The sequence below is a fragment of the Lolium perenne genome, chromosome 7 (assembly GCF_019359855.2).
Source record: "Lolium perenne isolate Kyuss_39 chromosome 7, Kyuss_2.0, whole genome shotgun sequence".
In the NCBI taxonomy this organism is placed as follows: Eukaryota; Viridiplantae; Streptophyta; class Magnoliopsida; order Poales; family Poaceae; genus Lolium; species Lolium perenne.
Genome location: NC_067250.2, coordinates 40,714,187 through 40,732,500, shown reverse-complemented (window position 1 = coordinate 40,732,500; position 18,314 = coordinate 40,714,187). Strand labels below are relative to the sequence as shown.

At 42.6% G+C, this 18,314-nt stretch overlaps 3 protein-coding genes across 3 annotated transcripts; 2 read left to right on the top strand and 1 right to left on the bottom strand.

Annotated features, from left to right (window-relative positions):
- The first annotated feature begins 546 nt into the window (after window positions 1–546).
- On the top strand, window positions 547–1,178 carry LOC127317742 (uncharacterized). The gene has a single exon (XM_051348342.2). It carries the CDS (start codon window positions 638–640, stop codon window positions 926–928), a length of 291 nt encoding a protein of 96 aa, XP_051204302.1. The 5' UTR covers window positions 547–637; the 3' UTR covers window positions 929–1,178.
- A 7,143-nt stretch (window positions 1,179–8,321) lies between these two features.
- On the bottom strand, window positions 8,322–17,315 carry LOC127316101 (protein FAR1-RELATED SEQUENCE 5-like). Its single transcript, XM_051346519.2, has 2 exons — window positions 17,250–17,315; window positions 8,322–10,787 (listed from the first exon to the last, which is right to left on the bottom strand). The coding sequence occupies exons 1-2, from the start codon at window positions 17,313–17,315 to the stop codon at window positions 8,322–8,324; spliced, it is 2,532 nt and encodes an 843-aa protein (XP_051202479.2).
- Window positions 17,240–17,779, top strand: LOC127317743 (uncharacterized). Its single transcript, XM_051348343.2, has one exon. It carries the CDS (start codon window positions 17,333–17,335, stop codon window positions 17,621–17,623), a length of 291 nt encoding a protein of 96 aa, XP_051204303.1. The 5' UTR covers window positions 17,240–17,332; the 3' UTR covers window positions 17,624–17,779.
- Window positions 17,780–18,314: the final 535 nt, after the last annotated feature.

Sequence of the window (18,314 nt, the reverse complement as noted above, 5' to 3'; positions counted from 1 at the left end):
TTAACATATTTTTCGCACCGCATCGACACATCATGAACACTAAACTTGGTAAAATTGTGTTTATATGAGATGTTTCGGTAGAAGTTCCACTAAATGGGGTAGCATATGTCACAAATGCATAACTACAGGGTAAAAACAAGGATTGACTCTAACAATAAAGTGTCGCCTTGTAGCCACCCATTTTGCCAACCAAATTTGCAGCAAACCGATAAACAACCTCCAAGTGTACTTGCAATATTTTTGACAAGTGTTAAGATGATTCTCAACATTTGATCATGCAACCCCTTTGCTCCCTACACTGCAAGATTTAATTCTGTGCCACTCGCCTAATCTTTCGCTGGAGACTGCACTTTTAAGCTACACCGTTGATTATTCCCCAGCTGATTCTCCACTAGTGAGTGATCCGCACACTTTTCTAACCCGAAATCACCCAAGCGAAACACACCGAGACACCTCACACGCGTCCATGGAGTCGTGAAAAACGTGCGGTAACTGCGATGTAATCGTCCCCTGCTCCACCGTATATATAGGGCCTCAGTACCCAGCAATTTGCACTCATCATCTCACCCTCACACTCAGTAGAGAACTAGTCGAACAAAGCAGTGCTCGTCGTTCTCAATCGCCGGGAGGAGGATCAATGGCGTTCATGCGGTACCGTGGGCTGCCGCAGGGGGAGCTAACGGCGGAGGAGTTCTGGGCGTGGCTAGGTCAATTCGACGCTGACCACGACGGGAGGATCAGCCGCGAGGAGCTTCAGCGGGCGCTGCAGAGCCTGAACCTGTGGTTCGCGTCCTGGAAGGCGCGGGAAGGGCTGCGCGCCGCCGACGCCGACCGTGACGGCGCCGTCGGCGGGGCGGAGGTCGGCCGGCTCTTCGCCTTCGCGCAGAGGCAGCTTGGGATCAAGATCACCCAGCTCGGCTCCTACTGATTGATCAGCTCGACGTGAGTTGATTTGCCGCTGTACCTATGATCAAGTAGGTGTATTGAGATCGGTCCCTTGATGTGGAAGTGTGGAGTGTGAGATGAACGTTGTACTTTTGAAATCCCATTTGGCAAACCTTTGTGGAGGTTTCGAAGGTTTTTTACTACTCCCTCCGTCAAACTCGTCTTACTTTGTTTAAATTTAGGTGTGTCTGTTTCACGGATGAGGGAGTAAGTAATTACAACACCATTGACTATATGGAGATTCTTTTCAAGAAAAGGATTTGCGTCCCAGTTTATATTAAATTTTTTCTCCGACCCTTTGGCTATTATATGTGTTTATGATGTTTGATCACCTTGTAGTATCATATATAGGTAAAACTTGATGGTTAAAATCTGAGGATTTGTGTCCAGCGATGGCACTTGCATATCTGTCGAAGCTTATTCGCTCCTTCCTCACTCTTGTTTTCGTTTGAAAGCTCCAAACTAATGGATCTGTATCGAGCATTTCTCCCAACAATGTTGACCTTGAGATTGTGTTATGGAACTGATTGTTCTGTGCCATTTTCTCAACTTTTCAAAGCTGCCGGGACTCACGAGCAACTTTCTCGGGATGGCTTGCTCTATTTTATCTTTAGATATAGTCCTGAATCTGAATGTGAGGTCAAATACCTTTTTTTATCGAGAAATCTAACTCTTGGCTGACCACTGTGTGACTTACAGCGTGCTCACGCGCCGCGGCCGCGCGATTCCGATCGGACGGCTCCCATCTTCCTCCCTCTCACGTGGTGGGGACCCACGGCCACGCAGACAGACGCGCGTCGTTTCCGGTACACGCGTCGATTCAAAATCGCCGCCCCGAAGAGAGAGAAACCAAATCCCAGTCGCTCCCCTGCAAGCTCGCAGCAACGTCGTCGCCGGCGGCCGATTCGCTCGGTGAACCTCGTCGCCGGCGGCTGAGAGGTGGTCTCTGCATCTCCAATCGACGTATCGAAGAGGGGTGGGTGGATTTGGTAGTTCCGGCGGCTTGAAGGGAGAGGTGGTTTCCGGCCTCGTCTTCCTCGCACCAACCTCGTCGCCGGTGGGCGATTCGCCGTGGTTTCCGGCTGAGAGGTGGTTCTCTGCATCTGCGAATCTACATATCGAAGCGGGATTGGGTGGATTTGGTAGTTCTGGTGGCTTGAAGGGTGAGGAATTTCGTGGCCGTCTTCCTCGCACCAACCTCGTCGCCGGCGACGATTTCGCTGCGGGTTCCGGTGAAGCGTGAAGAGGCGGAGGTTCCTCTGCAACTTCGACCCTCCGTATCGAAGCGGGTGAGTTTCGATTTGCCATTTTCCTGCCATATTATCGACTTGATTTCATTTCTCGAACTGCAGTAGTCGTCGCCGGCCATGATTCGCTCGTATTTTTCGGGCGTAGATTAGTGAGGCGCAACCTATGTTCATCCGGGACGACCCCTCTCGCTTTTGTGCTCACGAATTTCTGACCCTGGCCATCTTCATCGTTTTTGTAGGGATTTCATCTTCGATCAACCTCGCACTGCAGTCCTCGTGGTGGTCAAGTTTACCTCCAAGTTCACCTCCAACCTATGATTTGACTTCCTTCCAAGTTCGTCCAGGAAGTGTGTTCAGGTTCACAAGGTAATCCATGGTTGAGTTCAAGTTTTGGTGTGTTTTCAGCATCCATGTTTTAACCTGCCGCATTGTACTCAGCAATGTTTAGTAATCCATCTGACTTGAACTATGAAATTGTAGAAGTAATTATGCAATGAAGAAGTATTTGGTGTCGCTGCAGGGTTAACTTATGTTCTATACATGCTTTTGTAAACTTAGTTAGAAGTAACTAACTGTTTTTTAATTGATTCAAGTAACATAAAGATGTTTTGATTTTGTAGAAGTAACTCATTGTTATTTTGTGCTTCTGGCAAGTAACTCAATGTTTTTCATTGTGGGAGAAGTAGAACTGTATCATAGGCATGTGTGTTTCAGTAGATGTACATAACATTATAAGTTACTTTTGTAGATTCAGCATTAGGTGGTGTTGTTAGGATTTTTGTCTAGAAGTAACTATGTTGCCTACTCCTTTTTTTGAAGTAACTCTGTGTGTTTTTATGAAGTTGAATGAAAAGTAAACTAAATTTGATTTGAGAATTTGATAATTCAGTGAACTTATTTTTCTTTGTTACAGATTCACTACATGAATGTTATTTTTGCTGAATGTTACTTTGCCTTTTGTCAGGTGGTTGCTTTTTTTCGCTCCATTACTGTGCTAACAATCGGGATCATTATGACGCCTTCTGTAAGTTTAGTTATTCTTGTGCTTCTTTTTATTAGGTACTGTTTTGTGTTTAAGGTTTTCATCCAGTAATCCAAATTCTGTTCATGTCATGCAGAAGAATGTTAAAACACCAAGGTCTGGTCACCCAAAATTTAAGAATCTAAGGAAAAGGTTGCAGTACAAGCACAAAAAAGAGGACTCCAGAGATGTTCCAGATGTTGAGAAACAATTACCTTCAGAGGTTCATAGTGTACCCAAAGATGTTGAAAAACAACTTCCAGGAAAAAGGAAAAAAAAGGTAAACATGCTGGTTTGATGTAACTTTCTTCCTGTCTGCAGGCTTGTTTTGTATGTACTGGTGTTTGACATGCTGGTGCTTTTATGCAGCAAATGTTTTTTAACAGAGCATCCCCAATGAAAGTTGTTAAACTATACAAGAGTCAAAATGCAAGTCATCGTCAATTTATTTCAGATAATGGGTTTGGCAGTTTCCTGGGCATAAAATGTTCAAAGTTGCACCCAGATCTCTCCAACTACTTGATGGGCAGCTTCAACCATGAGTCATGCTCTCTTGATTTTCCTGGCAGAGGAAGCATTCCAATAACAGATGAAGTTGTCAAAAAGGTTCTTGGTTTACCATTGGGAAAATATCCTGCTCTATACACAGTGGATTCTGAAGCTACTTCATTTGTTATGAATACCCTTGGTTTTGGCAATGGAAAGCAACCAAAGTTGACAGATGTCGAGACTAAGCTGAAGGCGATGGTAAAAGGCGATGATTTGTACTTTATGACATGGGTGATGTATGTTGTCTGCTCTGTGCTAGCTCCAACTACTGGTATTAGAGTTTGTCCCAAGTGCTATCCAGCTATAATGGATCCATCGAAGATAAAAGACCTCAACTGGTGTCGATTTGTGATCACTGTCCTCATTGAGACAGCGAAGGCAAAGGGAGTTAAAAATCCATTCAAAGCTTGCATGGCATTTTTGGAGGTGAGCATATTTAACTTCTGTACTATCAACTTGTATTATATGTTACATCTCTTTCTATTTTTTCATCTGCTTCTTTTTGACATGCAGATTCTTTACATTGACTCACTGTATACTGAAGATATCAATGTCAGTCAGGATGGTCCAAGAATATGTGCCTGGGATAACAAATCGGCAACTCAAGCTATCGAACAAGACTTGAATGATGACGGGTCTTTTGGAAGATTACCTGTAAGTTACTTCGAAGATTTCATGCATTTTTACTTCTTTTTTTATCCTGTTCATTTTTAACTAATTTTCCATGTTTCCTTCCTCAGCTGAAGAAATGTTTCAGGACCACTGGTGTGTTGATGCTAAGCACACCCATTATGATTGAGAACTTCGTTAAGGCAAATGCGCCCTCAGATTGCGGAGAAGAAGTAAGCTCAACCACATCACAAGCATTTTTCCAACTTTTTAAACTGTTTCTTACCATGTTTCCCTACATCCTTGTATTCTAACTATGTATATTGTCTTCTGAAAATAGGAAATCTCAAGGTATAGGGAAGCTGCACAAGAGATGTATAGCGAAATTGATGCAGCAATTGCAAAGTTCTCGATGAAAGTTTCAACCATTAATACTGCTAAAAAACAGAAGAAATCTTCAACCAGATCTACACCATCTTCAAGAGGTCCAACTGAGAACAAGACTCGACAGCAATTTTCAGGAGAGGAAACTGATGGTTCAGATTCTGATCACCAAGTCAACTTGTCTGGGTTTGAAAGCGAAAGTGAAGGCGAAGGAAGCAAGGAGAATGCATATGGCAGTGATTATGATGATTTTGTCTGTGTTCCCAGGAAGAGGAAGAATTGCAATCGAGTTGTGCAGCAGAAGCGTCAATCAGATGAATTAGGAAGAAATGATGAGTTTCCTTGCAAGGTGGTTCAGTCACATGTACTCAAAGAACTGACAAAAGCACCAGAAGTGGTTTTGCCTGCACCACAACTACTGGATGACAACATAGCTCGAACAGCGAATGACACAACTTGTAAGCTGCCAAGGCCAAGCAAACTCAAACAAAAGAAGAAGATCAAGGCTGCCAATGTGAACTCCGATGCAGTACCCGAACAGATGATAGCACCAGAAGTAGTTTGTGTTCCACAACAGCATCAAGACAGTGTTGGTGCAACTAATGTCACAACTACGAAGATGCCAAGGCCAAGCGAACCCAATGGAAACAAGAAGAGGAAGTCTGCCGATGTGAACTCCAATGCAGAACCGTCTAACAAGGCGGCAAGATATGTGATTCTTCCTGAGGAAACCAGAGGGACACCAGTTGGGGATTGCGCACAAGAATCTCACGGCAATGAGATGCAAGTGGAAGAAAAGGTTGCCATATCTGCTCTGGAAAACTTGAGATTGTATGCTTCTGATTCACAGTCAAGTAATGATCTTATTGGATGTGAAGTGAGTGCACATCCAACTACAGCTGAGTCACGAACACTTGCATTACCAGGAAGAGGATGCTTGAAGCAAACCGAGGACTGGTCATCTGTGCATGCCATCAGAAAAGTAACAAGTTACTGTCCAGCTATAGACATGTCTGATGCGAGAACCATTCACGCCAAGTTGACTGATGCCCCTCTCGAAGGATCTGTTGCATCTGCTGTTCATCCTGAAGAGGCATCTCTTACAAAGAAATCAGTGTCTTGGGCAGCCGACGCAGTGGTCAATCTTAATCAACAGTGCATACCACCTGTTCATCCTATCAAGGACTTGCATACTGCCCAAGAAAATGAAACTACAACATTACCTTTGATTACACCTATTCTGCAGAAGGGAAGCCCAACCACCATTGCTAGAAGGCCTGTAACCAGATCAATGTCTCTATTGAAGGCAGCAAGTTCTACCAATACTGATGTCATTCCAGTTACCAGATCAAAGTCATGTCTGAACCCAATGTTTATTTCGAGAGAAAACGCCAATGTAGAAGAAGATATAGTCCTCACACTGGAAATAACAACAACGACACTACTACTCCTGGTAGCCATGGAAACTTTGAAGTGGCGACTAGCATACAAGGGAAGAAAACATTCGGCCTACTCGATGACACGACAACAAAGAAGCCTGATTTACACATCACTGCATACAAGGACAGACAAAGTTTATGGCTGCCCGGGGAAGCAGGATCATTTGATCTGGGGTTTGATAGTCCAAACAAAGAAAATGATAAAGGTAAAGAAGAGGTTGTCATTGGGCTTCCTGTGATTACTTCAAGCAATGAGGATGAGTTCTATGGACCAGCTGAAGATTATGAAATGCTTGCAGCCATGGTTGGTGAGAAGTATTTCCCAACAAGCAGCTGCACTTTGAATGTTACTTCAGTTGAGGACACTGCAAAGCAGAAAGTAACTTCTGAACATGTAACTTCAGAGGGAACATCCAGTAAAACTCCTATTCCTCAGGCTCACAAGAAAAGAGTAATAAAGCCAGCAAAGACGCAGTTATCTCCATATGTTCAGCAGGGCAAAAAAACTGAAGAAACTATTACAAAGGAATCAATTGACATGTACAACCGAATATGTATGCATGGATCGAAACAGAAGACACATCTGAAGGGTCACCTGATAGTTGATTATGGAACATATTTTGCACATGTCCCAGATTTTGCTGATTCAGTCCAACCTGAAGGTTGGATAAGTAATTCAACTATGGAGGTTGGATTACATGTTCTCTCTAAAGAATTGGAACCACAGAAAAAATGTGTGATGCCTCTCATCATAGCTGTAAGTGTTACATATTAGAACCCCCTCACCTTTTTAATATCCATGTTTAGTAACTCAAAGCCATTTGTAACTAGGTGTTGTCTGTAGCTAACCTGTATACCTCTCATCAAATGTAACTCTATTAAATTTTTGAGAAGTAACTCTGTTAAATGTAACTAACAAGTACATATGTTTTCCAAAGTTAAACATCTGTTTTACATTTTGAGAAGTAACTCTGTTGAATTTTATTATGTACATGATAACATGTTAACCTTTTTTAAAAGATCATAATAATATCATTTTAGGCTACTTCAAATCCCTGATCTATTTTCTTGCTATTCTTGCTGACTAGAACAAATTGCGAGACCATGCCTTCACCGGCAAGGACATTAAGAGGGTGTTTTCATTCACAGAGAATAACCGTCTTGACCACAAAGAGCAGGTTACATAAACTACTTTTTTCCCCTCCACAGAGCTGTTTGCTTTTTTAACTTCCAACTGTGTTGACAGAGTTACATATGCTGGTCATGTTTCCTGTACTACAGAACTTATCTACTATCGACGATCCAAAGTACTTTTGTGGACACTACTACCTAATCAACCTCAATCTCAAGGCTGAGAGGTTCGAAATTTTTGATTCCTTGAGGAATCTTGGGGACAAGAAGCTCAAGAAAGATAGTGCAATCATAATTGATTCTGTTAAGACTCTCTGGGCCAGAAACTACAAGCAGTCAAATGTATCAATTCAAAACTACGAAACGATTTACATCCCATCTCCTAAACAACTTACAACGTAAGTTACCTCATATTTTCTCTCTTTTTTGTTTACATTTTTTCAGACATTTGCATTCTAGCAAAACTTCAAAAACTAACACTGTTTTTGCATTTCCTTGTTGTTGTAACACACGGTAGTTGTGATTGTGGATACTCAATGTTGAAATGCATTGAGTTATGGGATGGAAGAAAGTTGGGTCATTTCGACCAAAAGGAAATGCCACTATACAGGATGCTATACAGCTTCAAGTGGCTTGACTGGTGGGAGAACAAGATTTCATGGCGAAACAAGTTCAAAGCCAAAAAATGACAAGTTTTACAAAATGGTAATACTTCCTGCTTATGTTTTTTCCCAAATCATTTTTGTGTCTTCTATTTATGCAAGACAACACGGTTAACCGAGTGTTATGCTTCTGGTCATACATTGCAAATCAACATATATATCTTTCACTTGGGAAACACAAAGTAGTTTTCAGTAATCTCAATACTAGAAAATGAAACAGAAGTAAACACCACTAATCTAAACACCCTGCATCTTCAATAAATATGTCTCAAGCAGTACAAGAAATTTTTCTTCTACTTCTCATGTGCTGACACAATTTTTTACTTCCTCATCATTGGAAAAGCTGAATAATTGGTGTCTTCTCTTTCATTGCAATCTTAGATGGACAATCTTTTGGATTATGCAAGCTTGACCCACAAATTGTACATTTTGTTGGTTTTGCAGGTTTAAGATGTAGTCCACTCTTCTTCCTCTTCTCCTCTGGCCTCCCTTTTGTTACTGTCAAAGGTGGATCCCTAGCTTTCTTGTTTACATGCATATTATGTTCAGCACCAACAGTTGAGCTGCTAGGATTTTCTGTAGTTTCAGCATGTTCTGCACATGGAGGAACTGTTTCCTTCTGCTTCTTTTTTCTCTTCAATGCATCTGCCGCTTGTTTCTTCATTGCTGCAAATTCAGCTTCCATTGCACGCATATGTTTCCTAGCCACTTCATCTGTTTTTTCTGAAGCACATGCATTAACTGCTAGTTTCGCGAAATCTTTAGTGAGGTTACCATAGCGAAGTAACCTCATTTCCTTCCTAGACAATTTGCCCGCTGGCATTTGCTGGGGTTCAGTCTGAGGAATATGTATGTCGGGAGGGGGAATTGACCACCTAGGTAGAATGTAACGTTGTGGCATTACTTCTACTTTACCAACAGCAGACATAACCTTTATTATATGGCAACAAATCAACCCATCTCTAGTAAATTTGCAGCATTCACAACTGTATTCATCTTGCTCCAGATTTGCAGTGATCCTGTAATTCCTTGCTCCATAACCAAACACTGCATTTCTGATTGGAGAAACCTCAAACAATGAAGGATTAATTTGCTGTATGTTGTAGGATGTAAATTTCTTCAACTCAAGTTGAAATCGCCTGAATATGGGTAGTGTGTATATGGATAGTACTTGCTCCTCCATTGGAAAGTCACACCAAGTTTTTAGAGTTTTGTCCTCACCCATAAATTCATGTGAATCTTCAGTAATATCTATCCTCTCTTGTAACTTCATGTATTGTTTGAAGAAACGTAGCAGGCTTGCATTTGGGTCAACATATCTCTTCAGAACTGCATTGAATCCTTCACTGCGAGCAGTAGTTTGTAGGAAAGGGAAGAACCTATCCATAAAGTAAGCTGGGACAAATTTAGCTCTAATTTCATATAGGTAAGCAAGGTCTGTGTTGTCCGATACACCATGCCTCTCAATCATCTCTCCCCATCGGTTCTCAAACTCGACAGGTGTCAGGCTATAGTCAACAATTTCATTGAACTCCCTTCGTAGTTCCTCATGCTTCGCCATGAAAGGGCCGAGAGGGGATCCTTGTGCATTTTGCATTATATGCCACCGACAGTTCCTATGGCACGAGTTAGGAAACATTTCCTGGATGGCAGTAGTAATAGCAGCATCCTGGTCAGTGATGATATTCAGAGGGTGTAAACCATCCATAGCATCCAGGAACTGCTCAAACAACCAGACAAAGTTACTTATCTTCTCATTCCTCAAGAAGCCACATCCCAACTGGATTGTCTGCCCATATCTGTTAATTCCAATAATGGGTGCACACGGCATCTTATAAGCGTTTGTCATGTATGTAGTGTCAAAGGATATGCAGTCATTGTAATTCTTGTAAACTTCTCTAGTGGGTCCATCGACCCAAAATATATTTTCAATCCTGTCCTCACTATCAAGTTTGTATTTGTAGAAGAAATTTGGATCTTCTTTCTTCAGTTCCTCAAAGTAACTAAGAAGCTCTGGTATGTCTTTCACATTTTGCTTCTCATCTATACTTGCCATGTAGTTGCTTATTGTCTTCGTGTCATAAGGAACTGCTTTTCCTGTTCCATAAAGCTCAGACATGATGTCCATTATTCTTCCTGCTGAGAGGTTCACACTGTCTAACAGATCAATGAACTTCTTTTCTTCTTTTGGTATCTTCTTGTGTGATCGTAAATACTTCTTCAAACCAAGCTTCTTGATAGTTTCATGAGTGTGCTCTTCAATGAACTGTGTTACTTCCCATATTGAACCCTTCCTTTTTACACGCATTTTTGCTTGACAGTTAGTCCGTATCGTGATTGCTCTGTTCCTCAACTTCACTGCCTCAGTCTCTTCCTTCTCTGAATTAGTTCCAGACTTGTTGCACACAAACAAGTACTTGTCCTTCTGCTTGTCCAATACTGAATTTCTGGAAGAACTCATCTTCATAGAGAAACCAACATGTTCGGCATACCTGTTGTAGTGCACTTTAGCAGCCTCCCACGTATCAAATTTCATCCCTAGGTATGGTTTACGTGGTGCAAATCCTTCTGGCGTTGACTGCACCTCGCCATCACTGCCACTTTCTTCACTAGACAGCGTTTGACCAGTCGGAGCACCATCAGTAGTATCATCTACTGACATGAATCCAGAATTAGCACCAGTACCATCTACTGATGCGCCTTGGACTGGTGCTTCAGTTCCATCTGGTTCGATGAAGTCATCATAGCTAGGCGGATGGTTCAGGTCAATACCGTGCAGGTTAAACCAATCCATTGCCTGCAAAGAAGAAACAAGTTAAAACATTTTTTTGTTACTTCACCCATGTTTGGCATCAAATCAAAACAGCAAAGGGCAAATTACTTCTTCACATTGTTTGATTAACAAGCATCAGCTACAAGTACTGTTTTATGGTTCTTACACCCTGTTTTTCTTTCTTTTTTCATGCAGATATCATTCATGCCTACATCAGTGTTCCAAGAGCGCCATGTTTGTTTTACTGGTTGAATACTTCCTGCTGTCTACAAGATCAACACAACCAGGTTCTCAGCTTGCAACTCCCTGATGGCTTCTACAGAATTCAAAGGTCATCATCTAGATTACTTCCTGAAGGCTAGATTACTTCTACTGACTTTGGTACAGACAACTCAGCAGGAACTGTGAGTAACATGTGAGTAACATGTGAGTTCCATCCAGTATGTAACTTTTTTGGTTGTGGTGGATCTGGATGGAACTGCTACAACTGGATGGAACTGGTAGATGAATACTGGTAGTACTAGATGGAACTTGGATGAATTTGAATCATGTTTTTGTCTTTGTTTACCTTTCTTACTTCTCTGGGCGTCGTCCAGATGAGCAGCTCCTGTTGTGTTACTTCCTGAAGATCTGGGGATCAATTCATGGAGGTTCTAGGGTTTGCCTCCCCTTCCTGCTGCCTCCTCTTGCTGCTGGCGGCTGTGGAGAAACAGGGGAGGAAGAAGAACCCAGATCTGGTTAGGTAGGATCCTTTTTTCTGCGTTTCTGTAGATGCTTCCCGTCGAGGCAAAAGTAACCTGTGTTGCTTTCTTCGTTGTCTTTTTACGTGGGCTGTGTGGTCCCGTCACTTTCCTTTTGGGGAAAGAAGGAAAAACGCGTTTTGCCCCTAATGGGCTGTCTGAACTGACCACCGGGGTAGGCCCAATAGTGGTTGACCACTGTGTAGTCAGCCCCTTTTTTTATACCGTATTTTCAAACGAGCCTTTTTACGGTAGGGACGGATACATACAGACCGTCCAAACAAACTGATCGAACGGTTCAGATTTACTAATACTTATTGATCAAAGCAGTAGTATTTTCTCACAAAAGGTCAAAGTCGGCACATTGACAACAAAATCCGGCCAACCGGATTTGCTAGCTTCCCTAATATATGGACCTTCCATATACTAGTTTCTTTAATTTTTCTCATAATAAATTTCCCTTTTGCAACTTTCCTTACACGTTACAAAAATAAATGGGTGCATGCATAGCCAGGAAATCTGTTCAACGGCCATACAAATTCGTAGGGAAAAGAAAAAACATCTATGGTTTGCATTATCTAGGTGGAAAGTGTGGAATTTTTTTAGGTAATTATATTTTTCAAGTCAGAACCTAGCGGATCAAGTATCAACACATCTCTAGTAGACTTATTATACCTACAAATTAATATTCCTTCATATCGGTTAGCTAGATCATTGTATCGTTGATTTTGTCAATAGATGTCAATATGTAGATACATCAGTACTCTCTCCATTAAAATGGATAAGACCTATAAAAAACTCCCTACAAAATGAACAAGACCTATAAATTTAGTCCAAAATTCAACTTCCTCGTAATGTGAATAATGGTGTAGACAAAAATACGATACCAAATTAATATTACTCGTAGTACATTAACCGTTAATATATTTTTATAGTATACTTGTATCATGTTATATAATTTTTTATTTGATTAAACTTGATAAGTTTTGACTACTTTGTACCGTTCAATGTTTCTTTTAATGCCAGTGTCTTATTCGCAATTTTTTTTTGCACGGGAATATTCACCCTTTGTCACGATTTTAACTTCCATTCGATGGACTATAAGATAGTAGGTCTGCGAGCTAGCTTGTGATTACCATAGTTGTAATAAAATCTCTTCCAGAATTTGGGGAATAAAACAAAAATACCAAAATTATTAGTTTCCTAGAATACAATGACTAGTAAATTCACTAAATTGCACCGTAAAACAGCTCTTTCAAACAAATTCCCAGTAGTGGCGTAGAGCATGCTAGGAAATATCTACTTTAACAAATTCTCCAGTAACATTCAGCATGGAGATTAGGCTTTGCAGAGTTGGGGCCGAGCCTTTTTTGCTCAGCCACATCGAGCATTCTTGTTTCATGTTTCTTGATGGAAAGACTGAAACAGACATTTGACCTCTATACCTGTTCCAAAACATTCCAGATTGAATATGAACTTAGCGATGGCAGCACATCGGTGCTCGGTACTCAATTTCATGTAGCACATACTTCCTTAAGTAGAGTTTCTTTCATGCCATGCAACTCACTGACTCCTGGTACTTCATTTACGTACTTCAGTAAGCTGCCTGTTGTGTTGTTTAATGAAGTTTTATACGTTGCGAAAGCATGCCATTTGGTCCATTTCGTTTCGTCGTTTGACGAATAACATATATGAATCCTAGTAGATAAGGAAGTGGTCAAATCTAAGTAAAAATCTATGTTTAAGTGTTTACCATTGTGCGTTAGCTAGGAACATAGACAAATCCCTATCTTCACAGCGACGAATATGTAAATTACTGAACGTGTTTATCATTCTGGTGGTACAGTCTAGCTAGACACCAATCACAACCTACCAGCATATACAACTGACACTTTTCACCTCCATCGCTGATCCACGAATGCCTTATAAAGCCTACCCAAAAGAATACGATTCTTCATTAATCAATGAATTATCTGCCTCTTTTAAACCGAGAATCTTGCAGTTTTGAGACGTCTGTTGGACTAGAACGATCGCTTTTCTTAAACTAGTCTCATCATTTTCCTTAATACAGTAAGATATTGACCTACAAGGCTACAACCAACTAGACTTTATATGGTGGCTTAAAGGAAAGGCATATATAGATTCATAGGAGAACAAAGTGTAGATCATGATGGGCATGTAACATTGTTCCCAGGGGCAACCTGTTGGAAAACTATGGACCACAGATTACTTTTAGACTAGAATCAGATGGCCTATAAGAAAATAAAGAGATTTTTTATTTTCTGAAATTGTAAGTGGTTTAAATACAAGAAATTTCATCCAACCACGTACTGTCAGCAAATTAGGCCAGTGATACCCAATCAACAATACTAATTTCACTGATCAGTGGATTGCCCAAGATGCTAGAGGCTTGGAAGTTTTTTGCCTTTTTGATCAATTGGGCATCACAAAAATATGTATGCACCCTTGCCCAGTTAGCCCTCCTAGTCTCCCTGACATGTTTCTTAAAAAAAACTTCATCGCTCCATCATTACAATTTCTTTGCACACAAACACTTTGACAAACTAATATAATTGCTTTACTCTTTAATTTGAAGATGTTTGTACCGTTGCACCTCGTCGAGTGGACAAAAAGCGTGTAAAACCAATCTCCAAGTGTACCTGCTATAATTTTGGCAACTGTTATGTTGATTCTTCACATTTGATCACAGAACCTCTCTTTTCTCCCTACAATTCTAAATTAATTTATGTTCCACTCCCTTAATCGTTCCCCAAACAATGCACTTTTGAGCTACACCATAGATTATTCCCTAGCTAAATCCCTCCCATTCCTTACACTAAAATCGCCCAAGTGAAACACACGGGAAAACCTTACGCCGGCGATGATGCGTTGCGGGCGGATGAGACTGTCGGTACCAGGTGGAAGGTCGAAGTTTTTCTCTGGAGGGGCCACGGCCAAGAGATTGGCTAGGTGTGGGTTAGGCCCTTAAAAAGAAAATTCTACTCCTCTATCGACTTTTAAGAGATTGGCTAGAGATGTCTAAGATGCTAGAGGCTTGTACAGTTTTCACCTTGTTGATCCACTGAAAATTTTGACAGATCAGATCAGACCACCAGCCCCAGCCCAGTGAAATGCTAAAAAAGATCACCTCTTAGTGCAAATAGCAAAGGTACCGTGGCGGCACGCTGGCCAGGCGACGCGTGAAGGTTGCCACCATAGCCCGTGGTGGCAGGCCTTGCCATCGTCAGCCGTGGTGGCATGTTGGACAGCCCGTGACGTCGGGTGGTGGGCCCAACAGCCGTAGCCGGTGGCGACAAGCTGATGTGGCAGGGTGCCAGCACCAGCTGTGACGGCATGTTGCGATGCCTACCTTGCCTTCTACTGACTGCACTGACTCTAAGGCTGACTGCTGCTGCCACTGATTGCACTGATTTCGAGGGGATGTGACGTGAGTGTTGAGTGCTGTAAACAAACCACCAAAACCAACATTTCGTATAGAATTTTTGTGCTGATACAATAAATAGACAACCGACACTCCATGCTAATGTTCCTGCAATTATTTATTGGTACTTTTTGGAAGGCTACATAAGGGGGTACTTATCCGGCTGGAATTAAGAACACCAATGCGAAGTTTGCCTTGTCCGCTTATTTCCTCCCTTTTCAAAAAACTTAGTGACTATGAGTGTGCCTTGCTTGGATAAAAGATTCAGGCCGGCGAAGATGAAGGATGCAAGCTTGCCGCTCAGGGTGAGACCGGAGCGGTGTTTGTGTGGGCGCCTTGCGAAGGTGAAGCAGGTGGAGGATTTTTCAGAGAAGTTTGGCATGAAATTTTTCATGTGTGCCAACTATGATCATGATCCACCCCGAAATGCTAGTTTGTCTTCCACGAGGCCTCCGGTATGTTATGAAAGCATTATGATTAGACATGTTTTTACTTAATAATTATTCTTTTATTTATTGTCTTATTTGCGTCACAGTCTCCCCCAACGATGTGCAAGTGGTACCATTGGATTGACACGGAGCAGTCAGATTGGACGCGTCCTGATATTGAGGAAAGGCATCACTGCATGGAGAAACTTCTTTGAGGAGGAGCGTGCTGAAAAAAGTCGTGCAAATGGAGAAACTTCTATACCAACAATCAGAGAGTAGCTGTATGCTCAAATCCACCTAAAATATACATTAAAAAATATAGTTAAAATTTCATTACGATAATTCACGAAACCTACAAGGTCATGACTTATAAAATCCATCTAACTTATGCAGTCACTTGTTAAATAAATTAGTCCATTTGCTCATATGTTAAAATTTCACTCATACATACAATAATACTACATTAGACTACGCCTTGTTGCATTCTAAACTCTAATTACGCCCTTCATAAAATCTCATTATGCTCTACATTCTACGCTAATCAAATGTTACATGTCTAATTAGTAAAGTGAGATACACTACACTAAACAACAAATGGCAACACGGATTGTCCATATATGAATAAAATCAAAGATCTAACATATCTCAGCTTGATATATTTTTCCTTCTACTGCTTCATGCACTTAATCACTATCTATGCTAATTTTCTGTCTACTCATATGAGAGAAGCGAGAGGAGGAGAGTAGCTGCACGTGAATGGGAACAATGCAGCAAGGAGTTGCTGCTTTTAAAGCATGCAAAGGTGCACACTTTCGGTGGTTACGTTCCTCTATCAGCGGCGGACATCGTTTAATGTCTGGGAATCATGCAATCAATTTTCGTACAAACACAATGTCTACCGAAGCTGAAAGTGCAAAAAACACTACCAAATTAGCAAGTACCGAGAGCATGGAAATAAGAGGAGTCAGTTTGGGAATCAATTAGAGTTGTCAGACCCATCACCTCACTCAATCGGAGTCAGTGCCACAGCCCATGGTGGCACGTTGCCACGTCGACGTGCCTCCGCCGGAAGTGGTGGCAGGGCCTACCCACCGACGGAGCGTCTAACGGCAGCCCACCTACCAAATGTGCCGCCGTTCCCGGTGGTGGCAAGAGCCCGCCTCCATAGCCGGTGGCGGCATGCGCCACGTGTTGCTTGGCTAACGTGCCGCCGCGTTAATTTTGGCATTTGACCGAGAGGTGATCCTTTCTAGCATTTCACTGGAACAGGTAGCCTTATGTGTCAAAATTTCCATCCATTGGGGATCACAAAAAGATGGATGCATCCTTGGGCGAAAAAAATAGCCCTCCAGGTCTCCGGACAGATTTTTTACCTGCATTGTAATTTCTTACACGTAAGCACATAGACAAACAAATATATTTACTTAACTCTTTTGTTTGGAAGATGTTTGTACGGTTGTACCCGTCGATTAGGAATTGCAAAAGTGTATAGCCAATCTCCAAGTGTACTAGCTATATTTTTGGCAAGTGTTATGATGATTCTCCACATTTGATCATACAACCTCTTTGCTCCCTACATTTCTAGATTTGATTATGTGCCACTCGCCTAACCTTTTCCCAAAGAATGCACTTTCAAGCTACACCGCTGATTATTCCCTAGCTAAATCCCCACTAGTGATCCACCTATTCTTTAACCTGAAATCGCCCAAGTGAAACACACCGGAAAACCTAACGCTGAAGAGCACAACACACGTCCGTACGTAGAGTCGTGAAAAACGTGTGGTTACTGTGCAGCGCCGTAAACCCTCTTGCTCCACCGTATATAAGGCCGTGCGTCTCTGCTCAAAATCCAGCCATCCAGGAGTACTAGACTTACCAGCTGACGCTCACTAGACTTACCCAGAGTCAGAGCTAATCGACCAAAGCAGAGCTCGTTCTCCATCGCCGGGAGGAGGATCGATGGCGTTCATGCGGTACCGTGGTCTGCCGCAGGGGGAGCTTACCGCGGAGGAGTTCTGGGCGTGGCTGGGGCAGTTCGACGCGGACCACGACGGGAGGATCAGCCGTGAGGAGCTTCAGCGGGCGCTGCAGAGCCTGAACCTGTGGTTCGCGTCCTGGAAGGCGCGGGAAGGGCTGCGCGCCGCCGACGCCGACTGCGACGGCGCCGTCGGCGGGGCGGAGGTCGGCCGGCTCTTCACCTTCGCGCAGAGGCAGCTCGGGATCAAGATCACCCAGCTCGGCTCCTACTGATTTGATCAGCTCGACGTGAGTTGATTTGCCGCTGTACCTATGGTCGAGTAGGTGTATTGAGATCGGTCCCAGAATGTGGAAGTGTGGAGTATGAGATGAACGTTTGTACTTTTGAAATCCCTTTTGGTAAACCTTTGCGGAGGTTTTTTTTTTGCATGGTAATACGATTCTCATTGATTACGTATACACCGATCTTACAGATCTGGAAAGATAGGATAAATCTATGCGAAAAACCAACGCATATCCATCTTCTTCGGCACCACCGTAGCTGTCAGCAAGAAAAAAATGGACAGATCACCTCTTCACCTGAGCTCGACGCGGCTCCATCGCTGATCATCAGCTTTTCGGACCTCCAATGTAGTTTGCCATAGGACAAACCATTACCGTTGAAAGAATCAGAGCAGGGCAGCATGTCCCTGGACACGCCATCGAACTTCAGCACTGGCACCCACGCACGACGATGTCGGAGTAGGGAACCAGAACCATCAGCCTTCAACCACGAACCCACCACAAGGAGCACCATTTTCCAGCTGTCACCAGTGCAGACCACCGTGTGCACGTACTCCTGGACGAATCCTCTCTGCTCCACCTTGGCGCCGGAGACAACGCCGCAGCAACGGGGACATAGCAGGAGGAAAAACCCATCTGATGGAGTCATCGCCGCCACCTCTCTGACACCATCCATGAACCC

Bases quoted from the DNA above. Each gene is read 5' to 3' on its own strand.
- LOC127317742 (XM_051348342.2), top strand. From the start codon at position 638: ATGGCGTTCATGCGGTACCGTGGGCTGCCGCAGGGGGAGCTAACGGCG.
- LOC127316101 (XM_051346519.2), bottom strand. From the start codon at position 17,315: ATGGAGAACGAGCTCTGCTTTGGTCGATTAGCTCTGACTCTGGGTAAG. The intron at 10,788-17,249 runs GTAAGTCTAGTA...TCTTCTTTGCAG, and splicing joins AGTCTAGTGAGCGTCAGCTG to GCAATGGATTGGTTTAACCT.
- LOC127317743 (XM_051348343.2), top strand. From the start codon at position 17,333: ATGGCGTTCATGCGGTACCGTGGTCTGCCGCAGGGGGAGCTTACCGCG.